At 40.4% G+C, this 18,005-nt stretch overlaps 1 protein-coding gene across 1 annotated transcript in view; it reads left to right on the forward strand.

The window, feature by feature from the left end:
• The window catches only part of ENPP3 (ectonucleotide pyrophosphatase/phosphodiesterase 3), a 716,664-nt gene that overhangs the window by 472,287 nt on the left and 226,372 nt on the right, over positions 1–18,005 (forward strand). The window contains exon 18 of the mRNA XM_086927431.1: positions 1,115–1,202. Within this exon, the coding sequence (XP_086783557.1) occupies positions 1,115–1,202 (88 nt within the window). The remainder of the gene's footprint in view (positions 1–1,114; positions 1,203–18,005) is intronic.

Consider the following 18,005-nt stretch of genomic DNA (forward strand, 5'->3'; position numbering starts at 1 on the left):
GCATGCTGGATAAAATTCAGTGGGGTGCGATACTCCGCCAGGCAAAATGGATCAAAGCACAAATACTGCTGTTACAGGAGACACACCTCATGGGCACCAAAGCACCCTTCCTGGCCCGATATGCTACGTACATGTATTTCATTTTGGATTCACATGGGGCACCAGGAGGCTTGCCTATTCCGGTGGAGTCCCAAAACCAAGATTATAGATCCCACAGCCAAAAGGCGCTGGTGGAATTTATCACCCTTAATATAGATACAGCCTTCTCCCCAGATATTACGGGAGGCCATGAACCCTATCATTTGTGGGATAGACATTAGCTATACACACCGGAACGTAAATGCCGGAAACATAACCTAACACAATTAGAAGCCAGTCTGACAATGCTGGAGAGACAGGAAGCCAGAGCAAACATGACACGTAGAAATCTATGCCTTACCCAACAACAGTATCAAAGTGAATTGAAGGACAAGGCACAGCTCGCATGGCTGGCATCCCAGAGCAGAATCTATGAATGGGGGGACAATTCCGGTAAACTGCTATACCTACTGTGCAGACAGGCTATGACACCAATTCATCTCCCCACTATATGCAACATACAGGGGAAACCCCTTACAGACCCTGCTGAGATAGCACTCAGCATTGGAAAATTCTATGAGGCACTATATCAGCCAAAGGAAGTCCTACACATCTCCCTAATCAAGAGCTTCCCCAATGATATACCATCAAGAGCCATGTTGGAATGACTGGACTTCGGAGGGGCTTGGCGAAGAAAGGGATTGAATTTTAGTTGCATTCCGAGCATTTTAAGTTCAATGTGGTTGTTCTGTACTACTCCTAAGATTACTTTGAATATGAGATCCACACAATACTTCCAAGCCCCTTATAATACTTCGATATTTCCATTACATGTATACCAAGAATACATTTTGGTTTATACTACAAGACCATAGGCATCTGTATGGAAAGTTTGTTTTGTTATTATGCACAGGAGCACAGTCACATTTCAAGAATATGTGTGATATTTTAGTGAAAGTGAAAAGCAGAACATGTTCATATTGTTTGAATTGATTGTGTAATGCTGAATTCCCAAATGACACCACTGCTTTCTCAGGCTATCTTTATAACACATGGACCAAGCTTCAAAGATGGAGTGGAAGTGGAAGCATTTGACAACATTGAAGTGTACAATCTGATGTGTGGTGAGTAAAGTTTGCACAAACTCCAAACACATTTTGCGATGATTCCTAAAAAAAGACCAAGGCAAGCTGCCTATTGGTTGTGAATATTTCCGATGTGTTTTATTTGCCGCTATTTTCTGCTGCATTTTAATCTAAATGTCTTCCCAATACTTCTAGGATGTGGCACCTACATTCTCTTAACTTACCTTGAACATGGTGCTCAATATTTCAGTCTTTCTCTAGTGTTTGTATGTTTGCACCACAGCCTTTGGTCATCAAGGCTGATCGCCACCTTTGCAAGGGTGTGCTCCTTAAGTGCAATCGAACACAGAATGCCAAATTTGGATAGTGAATAATGATCTAGAACAAATTGTGATTAAGTGCCCGAATGACAGAGTCAACAGTCAAAAAAATATGGATTTTGCTCATTTAATGGGACTCCTACAAGTAGACCAACTTTCTACCTCTTTAGGGATTCATAAAGGATATCACGACTACTCAAGCAAATCTACAACCATCATAGATTTCTAGGAGTTCCATGAGAAAAAAAATGTACACACGCAGATTTACCACCATAATGCAACTGTGATACAAGTGTGCTGTCGCACATGTAACTTTTTGAATAAGGAGTAAAAAATAATTCCAGAGGATATACTCTACACCCCTGTGAAATATGGGAACACATCCTAGCCACTTTTTACCTTGAAGAACACTTTGGGCTAATTCTAAGGGGGTCATTAGGATGGTGGGCAGACTTTGTCCGCCCGCCATCCTTTCGGGGATTGGGACCACCTGCCATAAGGGCAGGGGCCCCGTTGTCAATTAGGATGCGGCCAACACAGTGGTGGGCGCATCCTGCATTCCTGGCATTGTGGCGGGCGGTGCACTCAGTACCGCCCGCCACAATGCCAGGAAGGCATGTTGTGCACTTCCATGCACAACATGGCAGGCACCGCGCGGTGCCCGCCATGTTGTGCATGGAACGGCTGGGGGGTACCATAGGTACACCGCATGTGCCACCCCACACACCCCAACATCCTGGGGGCCCACAAGGGCCCCCAAACACAAACACCCGCCTGCCTGCATCCTGATATGGATGGCGGTTGTTAGCAGACACCGCTACCATATGAAACCCTTTTCCGCCTGGTCAACTCATTGACCTTGTGGAAAAGCGGCGGACGGTCTTCCCGTCCGCTGCGGTCCCCCGCCATACTAATGTGGCGGGGGGAAATGGGTGGCGAGCGAGCTAGGATGTAGGGCGGATCGCCACCGTCATGCGGGCGGTGGCGATCCGCCCTACATCCTAATGGGCCCCCTAAGTGTGTAGCAAATCTGTCTCCTTGTCTAATGAACTTTACTGGCCAAATCAACCTGCACCTTAAGTTTTTTCCCCTAAATTCAATTTGATTACTGGGAGGAAAATCCTCAAATGAGAGAAACATCTGCAGAAATCAGTGTAGAAACACTGATTTCCAATGCTCCCAAGTTTATTCCTCATTCCAATGGTGAAACCCCATAGTGATACATAGACACTGGAATTTGAAAATTACCATGTGCAGTTTTAACACATTTGTTCCATGAGGAAATTGTAAAATAAGCCTTAGTATTGCCTTTAGCAAGAGAACATTTGTGTACATTTCAACAGTTGTCAAGTACTTTCAAGGAGTATCTGAATAAACACAGTCTAAACACATTTGTTGATTCTCACATTCATTGGAGGATGCTCCAGCCAGGAACTTCTAGCATACCATTCATACCAATACTAGTAGTGCAAATAAAGCGGTTCTACTTAAGTGGTTAACTATTTGAAAGGACACCTTGCATAGTCATAATTTCACCCATCCTTAACCTGTGATTGAGGATTGCCACTTTATATTTCAAAAGTGTTTCAGGGACCTAACTTGAACTTAGACATGCCACAAAAGTATTAAATCAGGCCATTTATGAACAATCTGACAATGTCCTGATACAAAGGAAGTATATCCAGAATGTATAGAATTATTGTTTGGTATTGATCAATAATGTGGTTGTTGTCCACGGTCAAGCATAAAACACAACATGAAGGGAAACCCATGTACAACTAAGGTTTTTACGTTTAGAATGCTTTATTGAAGTTATAAAACCATGTAAAACATAATTTCAACGTCATGTAGCAATAGGATATGTGATAGAATAAAAACATGTAATGAGAAGCAGTGTCAAGCAATATCCTAATAAAAAAACTGTACTTAGAGTAATTACATTGTAAAATAATTTTAAGATGAAGAAAAGGAGAAATAAAGAAAAAAGAGGGGAGAAGAAAAAAGGGGGAAAGGAAAAAAAAGAGGAGATAGAGTCCTGAAAAAGATACAATGTAAGCAATTAAAATGTAATAATAACTATACAATGAGCAACAATATAATATGCAACAAGTGAAGTCAGTTTGACAATTTTGAAATAAAATTAGTTAATGGTAAGTCTCTGTTATTTAATAAAGAGATAGAGGTAGCATAAGCCCAGCCCATTCTGTGATGGTGACACAATAAATTCCACCAGGATTGATAAGAAATTTTGGAGGTGTCTTTCCAGTTAGTGGTGATGATCTGGAGCGAGACAGCTAAAATAGGTTAATGAAATTACACACACTGTTGTAGTTGGCCCATGCAGGGGTAGGAATGTCCCAAGAAAACATGTGTAATGTGAAAGGGAACATTTGAAGATAAAATATAATTTAACTTTAACCCAATATGAGACCAAAAGGTTTAAACTAAGCGACATGAAAAAACATATGAAGGAAATCCCCTTTATCGTGAGAACAGGACCAGCATTTAGGAGAGTCCAATAATTTGAATCTATAAAGATCATTAGGGGTAAAAAAAGAGTCTGTTGTAGAAGTAGTACAGGGTCTGTGAAGTACTAGCGGAGAGTGACTTAGTGTGTATCTTAGACCAGAGAAGATGCCATGCATGAAGGGAGAGATCAAGGCCTTAGTCTTTTTCCCATAATAGTTCCACTGGGGACTTGGTTCTAAGAACAGGGGAATGCAATAGTAACTTATAGATAGTGGCAGCTTTAAATTGAGTGGAAAAATCAATAGAGACAAGAGAGGAAGAGGGGTGTTCAGATGTAAAAATAGGGCATTCTGGTAAGTAAAAGCGAGTAAGAAGATCCCTAAGCAAATTATAATGAGAATCGTGTTGAGGGGAAATGTCATACAAAGTTTGGAGTTCAGAGAATGGCATGAAAGAGCCATCTTTTAACAGTTGCTGAGGGGTAACAATGCCTTTATCAATCTATTCCTTCCAAAATACGGCACAATTGTTGATCTTAAAGTTTTTATTATACCAAATTGGTGTAATTAGGGTGCGATCAGCCAAGGAGAGATGCTTGTCAAGTAAGGAAACCGCAAGAGCTTTGGAGTGAATATGAGTAGGAAAGGACATACGCTTCGGAGGCAGAATAACGTGAATAGCGGAAAAAAAAGAAAAAAGAGAGTATTGGGCTTGTTCTAGAACACTCCATGCAGTACATAATGGAGTATTGGAGTCAAATAAAAAAGTCCAAATTTGTTTCAAGGCGAAAGCTGAATGGTATCTTCTGAGATTGGGGAAATTAACCCCGCCCAACCCTTTAGAAAGTTGAAGACGAGCCAATGAAATCCTGGGTCTCCGATTATTCCAAAGAAACTTGATCAGTGAACTATTGATGGTGTGAAAGAAAGTATTAGGAAGAGAGATAGGGAGCATAGAAAGGTAGAAGTTAATGATTGGAAGAAGCCTCATCTTAATCATATCTAATCTTCCCCACCAAGAAAGGAAAAGAGGAGTCCAGCCATCAGGTTTAACAAGTTCTTTGATATTGTTAGAATAGAGAACACCAAGGCACTTGATATGTGAAGATTTTCATTCAAAACCAGAGTCAGAGAACATGAAAGGAAGGCAGAATGTATTTAAAATTAGAATTTCTGATGTATCCACGTTCAATTTATAACCAGAAACCTTAGAGTAGTTGTGTAATAGGGGAAAGAAGGCTGGCAAAGAAACAGAAGGGTTAGACATGAATAATAAGATGGTATCCGCATATGCAGTACATTTAATATCTAGGTTCTGCAATTGAAACCCTGTATACTGTGTTGAACGTCTAATAGTCTCCAAAAAAGGTTCAAGGGCGAGTATGAAAAGGAGGGGAGAAAGAGCACAACCCTGTATGGTTCCTCTGAGGAGAGGGAAATATTAGGATTGGCAGCCATTAACACAAACGGAAGTAGTTGGTGCCGAATATAGGAGTTGTATAAGTTTAATGAAAGGGGGACTAAAACCATGCCATTTCAGAGCACTGAATATAAAGTCCCAATTAACCCTATCAAATGCTTTTTCAGCGTCCAAGGTGACGGCCGCTACAGGAGAAGTGGATTTCGAAGCTAAGTGTATGATGTTAAGAAAAGTGAGTGAATTGTCCTTGATTGACCGGCTTTTAACAAAACCAGATTGATATATATTAACTAGATTGGGGATAACCGTGTTGAGACGAAGGGAAAGGAGTTTTGCATAGGTTTTACAGTCAGTGTTTATTAAGGAAATAGAGGGCATATTATCAACAACTAGCGATATTTATTGCTAAATAAGCTTAGGGACTATTTTTCTATCGCCGCGCAACACCGGATTTTATCGCAGAGATAATGTGCTATTAGCAACGTATATCTCAAATGCGTTAAAATATCCGGCAATAGCGGCTTAATGTGTGAATATCGCTGGACATGCAGCGATATTCAGGCATTAACGCCAATAGGGTCTTAACCTGAATATCCAACTCCTATTGGATATACAGGTTAAGAAGTGGTCTGAGCAGGCATTCGTTTTCAGGGATATTCGTGCTTAGCGCAAATTTTTTCATCGCTGCGTTGATAACAGGCGATAGCAATGTTAGCGACTGCTTTCAGTCTCTAACAGGTTGGGTACGCCCACTTTGCATGTCATTAGCGATAAATATCGCTGACATGCAAAGCGGGCCCCAAACCACTCGCTATCGCATACAAACTGTCGCTAACTGCTGTTAGCAACAGCTTGCTACGAGGGCGATGAAATTATCGCTGAAAACAGCTGCAAAAGTGGCGATAATTTCATATCGCCCGCCTCGCTAATATGCCCCTTGGTCTATAATTCTTGCACAAAGAAGGATCTTTGTCTTTCTTGGGAATTAAACAAAGCAGTGCTTGCATGAAGGAGCCCTTTGATTCACCAGCTAGAAGAAAGGAATCAATCAGCGACATAAGATGAGGGACCAAAAGTGATTTCAAGTGAAGAAAAAATCGAACAGTAAAGCCATCCGGCCCGGTGTTTTATCCTTTGGTAATAGAGCGATGGCCTCTATAAGTTCCTTTTCGGAAACTGGAGCGTCAAGAGATGATAGATAGAGGGAACTATCAGGGGATTTAGGGATATACTGAAAAAATGAATCAATGAGATCTGAAGAAAGATGTGTTTCAGGAGTGTAAAGGGAGGAATAGTAATTAGAGAAGCATTCAAGTATTTTAGAGTCTGAAAGATGCAGAGTCCCTGATTCATCTTTAATAGCAGCAATTTTAGATTTTTGTTTCTTAATTTTAAGATAATTTGCTAATGATCTCCCTGCTTTGTTACGACCACCATACATCTTTGAATTAAATTTGAGAAGGAAATTGCAAGCTGAGTCCCAAGATAACTTGTTATATTGCATTTTGGCTTTAATAGGAAGGGGGAGTGTGTCAGGACAGTTAGTGGTAAAGTATGTGTGTTCTAAAGTTTTTATTTGTTTTAAAAGCTGAGTTGAATGTGAAAGGGCTTTCTTTTTTCTTCGAGACACAAAATCAATAATAAAGCCCCTCGAGGATGCTTTGAAAGCATCCTAGACGGAATGGAATTGCGAGACGGAGGAAAGGTTGTGAAGAAAAAACTCTTGGGCAAATATTTATAAACTGTTCAGAGAATTGAGGATCTAAAAGAAGGACATTTTTAAAGCGCCACTGTCTAAAAGTAGGAGAGGGGGAAGGATAATCCATATCCAGAATAACAGGGGCATGATCAGAAATAAGGATAGAACCAATTTGAACTTTGTTTATAAATTGTAGAGCAGGTTGTGTGAAGAAAATGTAGTAAATTCGTAAATGTGATTTATGAACAGGTGGGAAAAAATTAAATTCTAGAAAAACAGGATGAGAGGTGCACCAAGTATCTATCAATCCCCTTGTGGTAATGGCTCTAAGGAATCTTTTCTGCATCTTATTTGGAATGTATCTGGTTGGGGATTTCCTATCAAGGAAAGGGTCCATAAGTTGATTACAATCTCCACCAAGATCAAATGTTCAGCTGAGTGTGAGGAAAGGAAAGTGGAGAAGTCGCTCCAGAAAGATAGGCCAATACCATTTGGACCATAGACATTGAAAAAAGAGAGTTGGTGATTATTAACTTTAACATCTAAATATAACCACCTACCGTTTGTATCTAAAAATTCATTATGTAAAAGAACATTCAAAGATTTATGAAATAAAATTATCACACCATTCTTATTGTTAACAGCTGGGGAGCAAAATATTTCGCCCACCCATTGTTTACGTAATGATGATAGGTCTTGTAACTTGAGGTGTGATTCTTGCAGCATCATCACATGACAATTCAATCTGGGAAGATGGGATAGTACCGGTTGTTTCTTGACAGGATTCTGCAAGCCTTTAATGTTCCAAGTAACAATACGGAGACCTTTCATAAATAGGAGTTATAGAAAGAAAAACAATTAAGGAATAAACTAGATTGGAGAGGAGCAATGGGTGAGGATGACTTAAAGCGCAGTAGGTAAAAAGAAGGTATGAGCAGGAAATCAAAAGGATGTTCACAGAAGGAAGCGCAAGGGAAAGAATGGATCACAAAAAAAAGAAAGAGAACGGGAAAAGAGAAAAATAGGAACTTTAGATAAAAGGAGACACAAGGAGAGACATAGAAGAGCACAAAGGTGAAACAGGAAGTAAATAAACAAAAGTCTTAAGAAAGGAATGCTGTATGAGGACTCAAAAATGCAAAAGAAGATGGGGAGAAAAAGAGAAGGAAAAGATACAAAAAGAGAAGGAGGAATACAGTACTCCGCCAAAAGAGATATCAAAGAGAAGATGACAAAAAGCCAGAAGACTTTAGCCAAAAAACCATTCAATGTAGAAGAGATTGAGATGAAAGGGGGGGCGGCAACAAGCAAGACAACCACACAAATGAGGAACACCGAGAAGAAAGAGATTGTAAAATGAGACAGGATACAAATTTTAAGTATGAAACAAGAAGGTAAGATATGTGTATAAAAGATAGAAATAAGGTATGGTAAGATAAACAGAGCTTACCATCGACAAGGGTATAACAAGGCCATAAAGGTATACAATACATACATTAGGGCAACGTGGATAGGGAAAAACATCAGCCACAATGGAAAGGGTAAACCTAGGGAACAAATCAGGAAGAAGACAAGAAAATACTAAACAAGGTTAATAAAAAAAACGGACCAAACATTGAGTAAAACACGACAAGGGAGTAATGGCAAAACACTCATGGTTCCATTAATTCTCCTTTGTGGGAATGAATAAACTTTCGGAGGTCAGCTGGATCTTCAAAACTCACCGTTCAGTCCTTGTAAATGACTTTAAAGAAGCAAGGATGAATTAAGCCGTATAGTGCATTCGTGGATCGCAAGGCGGGTCTAAGGTCAAGGAACTCCTTCCGTCGGTTGGCAGTCGACTCAGAGACATCTTGACTAAAAAAGATTCTGTGTTCCGACCATACCAACTGTTTGTGTTGTTTTGCAGCATTAAGATTTGCCAAGAGGTCTGAATAGAGAAGGAAGTAGGCAATTATACCTCTAGGATTCGAAGATGAAGATGGACTTTGGGAACCCAGTCTGTGAGCCCTTTAAATGTTAACTTCCAAGATTTTGGGGAGGCCAACGATTTGAAGAACTTGAGTTTTCAAAAAAGAGATCATGTCCGTTCCTTCAGAATTCTCGGGAATACCATAAATACGCAGATTATTGCGTCTATTACGGTTTTCCAAATCCTCTGTGGACTTTTTTAGTTGATTTACTTCTTTAATAAGACTTTAAATACTGGCAGCAACATCCTGAACATCACTTACCTTCTTTTCAACTTCTGAAAGTCTGGAGTCGAGGCCCGACCATTTGTCTTCAATCCGTTGAAGAGTGACGGCAGTGTCAGACATGAAAGGCCTAATGAGTCACAATTTCTCCATAATATCCTCCAATGTAAGAGGAAGTGGTGATTTGAAAGGAGAAGGCGGGTCCTTTTTTAGGTGTTTACCTGCTCCTGCGTTGGCATCTTTGTGCCCTTCAGAAGAGGACCCTTGGGATGTGTGTGAGTGGTTCATCGTCGCGTAGAGGCTCCGAAGAAGAAAGATAAAGGTGTCAAGCAACGGTGAAGCAATTATCTCAACAGTACTGGCGTGAAGGGAAAAAGTGCCAGAGAAAAGTCACTTCAGGTTACCAAAAATGGAGAGTAGTTAGAGACCAGCCACAGACAATGTAAAAAAACGTGTCAGAGAAAAGCAATAAAGGCAAACACTGAAAAATAATGCTGAAACAACGTTGAGGCGGTCACAGTTAGAAAAAGACTGAAGTTAATATGCTAGCCAACAATTTACACAACGATAAATGAGGCAGGATAAGAGTCCATAAAAACATTCAAAAATAAGCTGCAATTGTTCTTACAGTATTCTATAGAAAGTGGGATCAAGCTGCTGCACAACGAAGAAATGTGGAGGGTAAATGATAGATAAGCCGTATTGCGCTCTTAATAATTATAGCGCGTGTAAAAACATCCAAAATGGCGGTCGCTGTAAATTGGGGAAACATACGTGGCAATAAGTAGCTGTTCAGACCGTGCCAAGGTCTGAAACCTTCACCTAATGTCCCCCAAACATTCCGGCACCAGAATCCTTCGAGGAAATGCAGCAAGTACACCCGAAAAAGTTCCCGTCTTACTCGAGCGCAGCTCGATGGTGAGGAGCTCCTCAGGTGGCAGCCATCCTGCGCCGACTCGCGCCTCTCTCATAACTACGGTTTAAAGCAAAATAGCAGACAACCAAGCAATATATCAACAGTCAATTGTCATTGCAACTGACCAGGGCTCCCTGCCAGAAAAAAGTAAGTTGGAGCAGTATGCTGAAAACATGCACAATGTGTTCAAGTGTTTTCTCTCAATACAAGTCAATTTAGAGGTATCATGTCATAGCAATTACTTAGTTTCGGCAAAAATATATCTGGTGTGCAGGTGTCTAATTGCTTTCCTCCAAGGAAACAATGGAAGATATCGTTCAGTTAAATGTTTAATAAATTATTTTATGGCCATAAATACATTTACACACATCAAAAACATTACCCCAATACTTTGCATAAAAACACATAATAAAATAGAAGAGTGCAAGAATTAGTTATAATGCAGATTTTGCTTCAGCCAATGCCAGAATAATAACATCAAGTTAGGATTACTGTTATCAAATATACATCTATATCCATGACCAATATCCACTTTAGGTGGAACAATGTAGCCACAATGGTCACTTAGAATAATAATTTATGCATTCAAATAAATCTTTGTTACAGTCTTTAGGACTATCCATCAAAAAAGTGCATTTGCTTAAATTCATCAAGTATCGTAGGGATATTAATTAGCATAATAAATTACATCTAATATGCCGAGCATGCAATAAGTGCTAAAATATTAACATCAGGTCAGGATTGCTATTACTGTATATACGTATCCATGGCCGTTATTCACTTACGAAGGAACATTACGACTTAACTGAACATCAAAAACAATAATTTATACATGCAATAAATGTTGATACAGTCTTGAAAACTATACATTATAAAAGTGCATGTGCTTAAGTTTATTGGCTATCATAGGGATATTAATCAGCATTTAATATTAAACATCTAATGCGCCAAGCATGCAATAAGTACTTTGATACTTAAAACACGACCCACTCAGTATTTCCATGGCCTAATATACGAATAGCATCTGTAAGTCATGTTATAGAGAGCAACCGGAGACTGGGATGTATCATGTCCTCCTAGCTGACGCATAGTTAGGACAAAAAAAATAAAGTGTTCCGCAGATTCGGTACTGGATTTACATACTAGCCATGTTGGCATGATAGAACTTGCCCACCATCTGCGTCTGATTGCCTTAACAGGCGAAATCCCATATCTGAATTTAATAAAAAACAAATCAGATCCAGAACTGTTTAAAGGCCGGAGTGTACTTAACATGTCAGATTCTCGATGAACACGAGAAAGGAACTCCTCAGGATCAGAGCGACGAACTATGTGTTCCACCTCTTGACATCCTCAACTCTGATAACTAGTATGAATAGAGTTTTAGGGCGATTAAGTGAGGTATTAGGAAAATAACTGCAGGGATAGGGAGACCTGAAAAGATGAAAACAAAGGAGGATTAACGAAGAAAGCTTCCTACTCTCAATAAGTCTCACTAAATGAATAATGTATTACCTTATATAAACTATTCACCAACTCAATCAGAATCCAATATCTGAAACTGGGATATTATGTCTCTTTCTTCCCGTTTGAACCCAAAAGAATAAGAACATGATCAACTTTCATACTCCTCATCAAAGTTCAAGTACATCACTCCCCTCAATCTTGAAACACTCATACATACCAGAAAGAAAAGAAAACAAATCTGGAAGTTTGAGCACTCAAAAATATTATTAAAACAATGGAATTCAATATGACAACCAATACTGCCACTATCAGATGCTTCTATTTTCAAATATTTTCATGAAATTGCTCTTCTGTTAAATTTACAGTTTTCGCAAAATATGAATTTGAGAATATTCCAATATTTGTTTATTTTCCTTTATTTTTGTTGTTGAATCTTAAAGTATTATGTACTTAAATCAGTATGCTGGTTGGGGAACAGGGTTCACAGAGAAGTATTCATCATTCTCCCACAGTACGATACAAAAGAAGTTTATGAAAATTAATTATTTAAGCACCATCTCCAGACGCTAGATTTTTGTACATTTTTCACCACCGAAACGTGTGCGCGCCAATTATGTTTGGATTCCTTTATTTTCTTCCAAGTTATGCTTTTTTTCAAAGAACATAGAAAAGAACCAACCATGAAATCTTGAAACTTCAGTGTTTCTAGACAAGGAATCCGGAATCCCCGTCACACGTTGCTCCGCAGGGAAACCTCTGAAGTCTCCCTAACTGGACGTTGATTTACTCCCCTGCACCCTGGTTCGGAGGTCAAGTTCTAAACGCGGTCAAGACAGCTGGTTTTACCGCATATGGCAAAGAACAGTTTCTGAGCACCGAAACAAACCACCATACTCCTGCGGGTTTCGGAATACTCCCTCATTCGAGGGAACCAGGAATTATTTCCGCGTTTACGCTCTCTGTAGTAAGAAAGCCGATGCGGGCTACAGAGAGTTCCTCACAAACTAATTACGCACGCCAACTGGAGTGCTGTCTCAATCTGTACCCCATAATCCTCCAACCCAATTCTTACTTCAGGCATCATGGGATATGCAGTTCCTTCCCAAAAAATATTGACAGGTGCTAGGAAGATGCTACCAACACTGACTCCTGACATAACATCAATAAAGTGCCCTGTTAAAGTGCTGTATGGTGATGATGACAACCAACTTTCCAGCATATATTTCCAAAATCTATTCTTCAGTTGATCTACCATTACCCTAGTCAGACTCGGAAGTTGTTGTCCTAGGCTATATGCAGGCCTGATTTATACAGCTGCATCTTAACTTGCTTAAACCAAGGTTTTAATCCCAATTTATGCATCTCCTTAACCTCTGCAACTGCCTGTTCAATGAGAATCTTGGTCTTGCTGGTCCAGAGCTTTATCCAGTAGATCAAGGGTTTCAGTGCAGCAAGATATATGACATTATTTATCCCTAGATATAAACGCATCAGACTAAGTGGAGCATCTGGGGAATGGTCAGTATTCATCAAATAAACCTATTTTCAGTTTTTTCCAGACCCTTAGTTTGGTCAAAACCCCATATTTCTGTCCCGTAGAGAGCTACGCCAAGCACCCTAGTATGATCAATTTCCAGGGTAGGAAAAAATGGGTGAAAGTCGGATCTATTCCATTTCTTTTCAATTAGTGCCTCAATGTGCTGAAAGAACATCTGACTTTTCAGAATCTGGGCGCGCCAGATAGACTGCTAGATGTCTTTACATCCAGATAATCAACATTTTTGACCTGTTCCAGATTATTGGATTTGAGCCACACTTTCCACATTCAATGCCTTATTTGACTTGAAGTGATTTATTTAGCTTGAGGGTGAAACTATCCAGACTATTTTGTAATCCCAAGTATATATTGGATATTAGCAATGTATCATCTGTAAAGAGGAGGGCAGGGATTATTTGTTTCGCTAGTTTGGGGGGGTCACCTCCACAGTCGCATGTGTGTCTATTAGCCCATTCATGCAGAATGTTAACAAAGTTGGAACTAGAACACATCCATGCCGTACCCCTCTGCTGATGTCTATGCTTCCTGTCAGTTTGACCTCCCTATCCCCCTCACTTGTGCATAATTTCCATTGTGTAAACAGAATAATAGATGTAACAAATCTATTGGCATCCTCATCTCCATAAGAACAAGCCATATTTTTCCTGAGGAATCAGATCAAAGGCAGATCTTTAATCGCCGAACACTACATACAGATGCCCTTTATTAATTAGGATAATTTTCCAAAGAATCAATAGAACGTGGAAAACTGCTTGTATGTGCCCTAAACCCTGCTTGCAATTGGGACAAGACTTGTTTATCCTCCATCCAAGTTTGTATATTCATCAGTAACTGCTTGCTAAAGAATTTCTGAGCATTATCTTACAGTCTGATGGGCCTATGGTTGGCTGGATCACTCTTATCTCCTTTTTTATAAATTGGGATTATTTTGGCATTTTTCCAGGTGTCCGGTATCTAAGTCCCATTTGCTAAGGTATTAGAAATTATATTTATTATGTAATCCCACACGGCCAGCTCAGAGCAAACATAGTTGTCAGCTATCCTATCTAAGCCTGGCGCTTTCCCCTTTTTCATACACTCAATAGCTATTATTGTTTCTGCCATGGAGAAGGTAACTGCGGAAACTGTGCCCCAGTCCTGATTTTCAATCAATTCATTCCTTTCTGTATCAGCTCCCTTGCCTTTCTCTTTGATGGAATACGGCTTGGTGAAATGCTGTTTCCAAATATGTGGTTGAATATAAAAGTTGTCTTTGTTTATAACGGATGGTACCCCTGTAGAAAGAAAACGCCAGAATGACCTACTATCTTTCATTTTAGCTACTATGACCAGTTCTCTTCAGTTAACCCCTTCGGTGCTCATGACAAGGTCAGCTCGTCATGGGCGTTACCTGCGCTGTGCTTATGACGAGCTGACCTTGTCATGAAACCATGTATTTCAAGGCCTTCCAGCACCCAGCGGAAATTCCCTTAGGACCCAAGGTGTTAATCTCCTCCCAGTCATTCTTGGCATATATGTGTGTTCTTTTACAGAGTTTTCTCCCTTCTGCTATGGCGATTCATCTACCACTTTTCACAATGATTATCAATTTTTTCTTGGCTATCTTACTATGATTATCAAACCTAATTCTTTTATTCTCAATGTTTTCACCTTGGAGGTTGTGTAAAATATTTCCTAATGGATGCAAGTAAGTTGTTGAGTATGTGCACGATGACCAACTATGTTTTGACTCAGTTGCCAAGTAAACTTAAGGAGCAAGTAACTGTAGAGGCAAGCGTATCCACATGTGATTGAATAGAGAGCAATTTTACACTCCTACTATCATTGGGGGAACAATAGTGGATCTAGCATATGGGGGAAATGATTATTAATCAAGTATGGGTTATTCGTCAACTCAAGGGCATAAATCATTATGATCGCTATCAGATCTATCACTGACCTTCATACCTCACAATTTGGACCCTAGGTTTAAATCAAGCAATACATAATCAATCCTTCTTCTAGGACTTGCCCTCTAAAATGTATAGTTGGTCCCCCATCGGAGGTTGTGCGCCCACTACACGCATGTAGGTCATATGATAATGAGATAGATGCTGTCTATAATGCTACCCTCATATTTTTCTTTAGGGGAAATCAGTAATCTTGAAATACCCCTTTCCTCATCTTTCTCTTGCGTAAGATTTTGTATTAAATCTAATGGTTAAAATGTTGCGTTGAAATCCTCGATTAGAGCAAATTAACTTAAGGTGTTATAGTTCTCCTGAAAGTCTTCTAAGGCAAGTAGAGTTTACGACTCATAGTTCGATTAGAAGGGAGGGTTATAGATGTTCAACAATCTTAATGCATATAACCCTTTCATGGCGTTAATGTCAAGTCCCAGAATCTTGGTGGATTTGAGGTTTAACCTACTTATCCTGCATGCTGAAGATGTCTTAATCTATATTATTAAACCTCCTGACGGGCGACCTGCAGTTGATGGTCTAGCCTCTATGCTATAGTTTATATAGTCTGCCCTAAATATAGTTTGAAGAGCTCTTGCTTCTTGGAACACACAGATATGAAAATTATCATCAAACGTTCTCCATATTGGGTCAATCTACTTAGATTGTATCCCTACTATATTCCAGGAGACAAGGTTAAGCTGTGTTCTACTATCTATACTCTAATTTTATAGAACAACAAGGGCACCCATTTGAGTCAGCACAGGACCTCGGGGAACATATTATTTGAGCAACAGTGGTCCCATGCATAAAGGATATACAGGCACAAAATAAATATAGACACAATGGAAGCTATATTCAATACTGACTTGTCCAGCCGGACAGAGGTCCAATTTTTACTTAGGGGCTAAGCAGCCTCGGATTTGTGGTTGCCCTGTCGCAGTATCAGACCAGAGCACTCTGCACTAAGGCCTGCTTTATGCAAATCAGAACTGACTGTGCACTTCATGGGAACAGTCCATCCTGAAGTGCCAGACGAGCCCCCTCCTGAAGGAAAAAACAAGCAACCACAGACCAGTCTCATCTTTGTTAGACCTCTTCATTGAGGTATAGCTTGGATCCTATGGCACAGTGAGCAAGGGATGCACAGCTGGGCATACACTGGGTCACCTAGGCCGTTACATAAGTCACAGAAAAAGGAGATGGCAGGAATTCCAGCCTACTGAATCTGCTACTCATCAGAACAGTCTATTCCAACCAGCCAGGCATTAGTGAGGTATAGCTTGGATGCTTTGGCCTAGTGAGTATGGGACTGAGATCTGGGCATACCCTTGACAATGTAGGGCGTTAAATGAATCAAACAAATGTGTGTAGGAAGAATGCTTGCAAATAGACTAACAACTAGCAATCACTCAAGGTGGCATTCCAATCCACTGTTTTTGCCCAGTACACGACTCTAGACAAAGGCCTCCCCTATGCAAATCCGTACTGATCCTTCTCCTCATGGGACCAATCCATCCCAAATTGCAAAGTAAGGTGCCTGCCAGAAGCACAGAAAAAGCAATACCAGACTGGTTTTGTCATTGTTAGACTTCCTCAGTAAGGCATAGCTTCGATTCTATGGCACAGTAAGCAAGGGGCACACATCTGGCCATACCCTTGGTCATGTAGGTATATCATCAATCACACAAAGGTTGACAGGAGGAATGCTTGCACATTTTTTAACCTGGCAAGTGCTCATGGTAGTATTCAGACCAACTACTGTTTTTCCCATATCTGGACTGACCTAGCTCCTCATAGGAACAGTCCATCCTGAACTGGCAGGCACCTCCACAAGAAAAATAAATTTGCAACCCCATACCCACTTTGGCCTCGTACGTGACGTATAGCCTGGGTCCTGCACCACACTGAGCAGAGACCCATGTCTGGGCATACCCTTGGCCACTAGGATGTTACATCAACCACATAAACAATGATTGGAGGAATGCTTACAAATAGTCTAGCCACTGGCAGTCCATATGTGTGGTATGCCAACCCTTCATTTATCCTCCACTGTGCTACTCTAGACAATTGACCGCCTTATGCAAATCAGTACTGGCCCTGCTCCTCCCTTACGAACAGTCCATCCTGAACTGCCATGTGATGCCCTATCCAAAAGGAAAAAATAAACAATCCCAGACTGGTTACAGCCTCTTCAGTGAAGTATAGCTCGGATACCAGGGCACACTGAGCACGGAAACCAGTCTGGGCATGCCCTTGGCCAATGAGGGCGTAACATCAATCACACAAAAAGTGATGGGAGGAATGCTGGTCTAACCACTGTCAATCCCTCAAGGAAACATTTCAGCCCATCGTTTTTCACCCTCTGTGCCACTCTAGACAAAGGCCCATCTTATGCAAATCAGTATTGACTCTGCTACTCTTTAGAACAGTCCACCTGAACTGCCAGGTAAGGGCCCCTTTTGAAGCAGAAATCAAGCAACACCAGGCTGGATTGGGTCTTAAAATGGCTCATAAGTAAAGTTATGATTACATCCTATAGCACAGTGGTTAATGGACCCACATCTGGACATACCGTTGGATACTTAGGGTATTAATCAATCTCACAAAAAGTGATGGGAGAAATACTTGCAAGTAGTCTAACCACTGTAATCATTTGGAGTAGCATTGAAACCCCTAGTTTTTCACCCATTGCAAGTCAATAGTGGCCCTGCTTCTCATGGGAACAGTTCACCAAAACTGACAGGCAAGGCCTCATCCAGAAGCAAAAATTAAGCAGGGGGCATCAGATCAGCCAGTTATGGCTGGACTGTTACTATTGGAGCAGGACCATATCTGAGTTGCATACACAGGACTTTG

This window comes from Lissotriton vulgaris, chromosome 6 (assembly GCF_964263255.1).
Source record: "Lissotriton vulgaris chromosome 6, aLisVul1.2, whole genome shotgun sequence".
In the NCBI taxonomy this organism is placed as follows: domain Eukaryota; kingdom Metazoa; phylum Chordata; class Amphibia; order Caudata; family Salamandridae; genus Lissotriton; species Lissotriton vulgaris.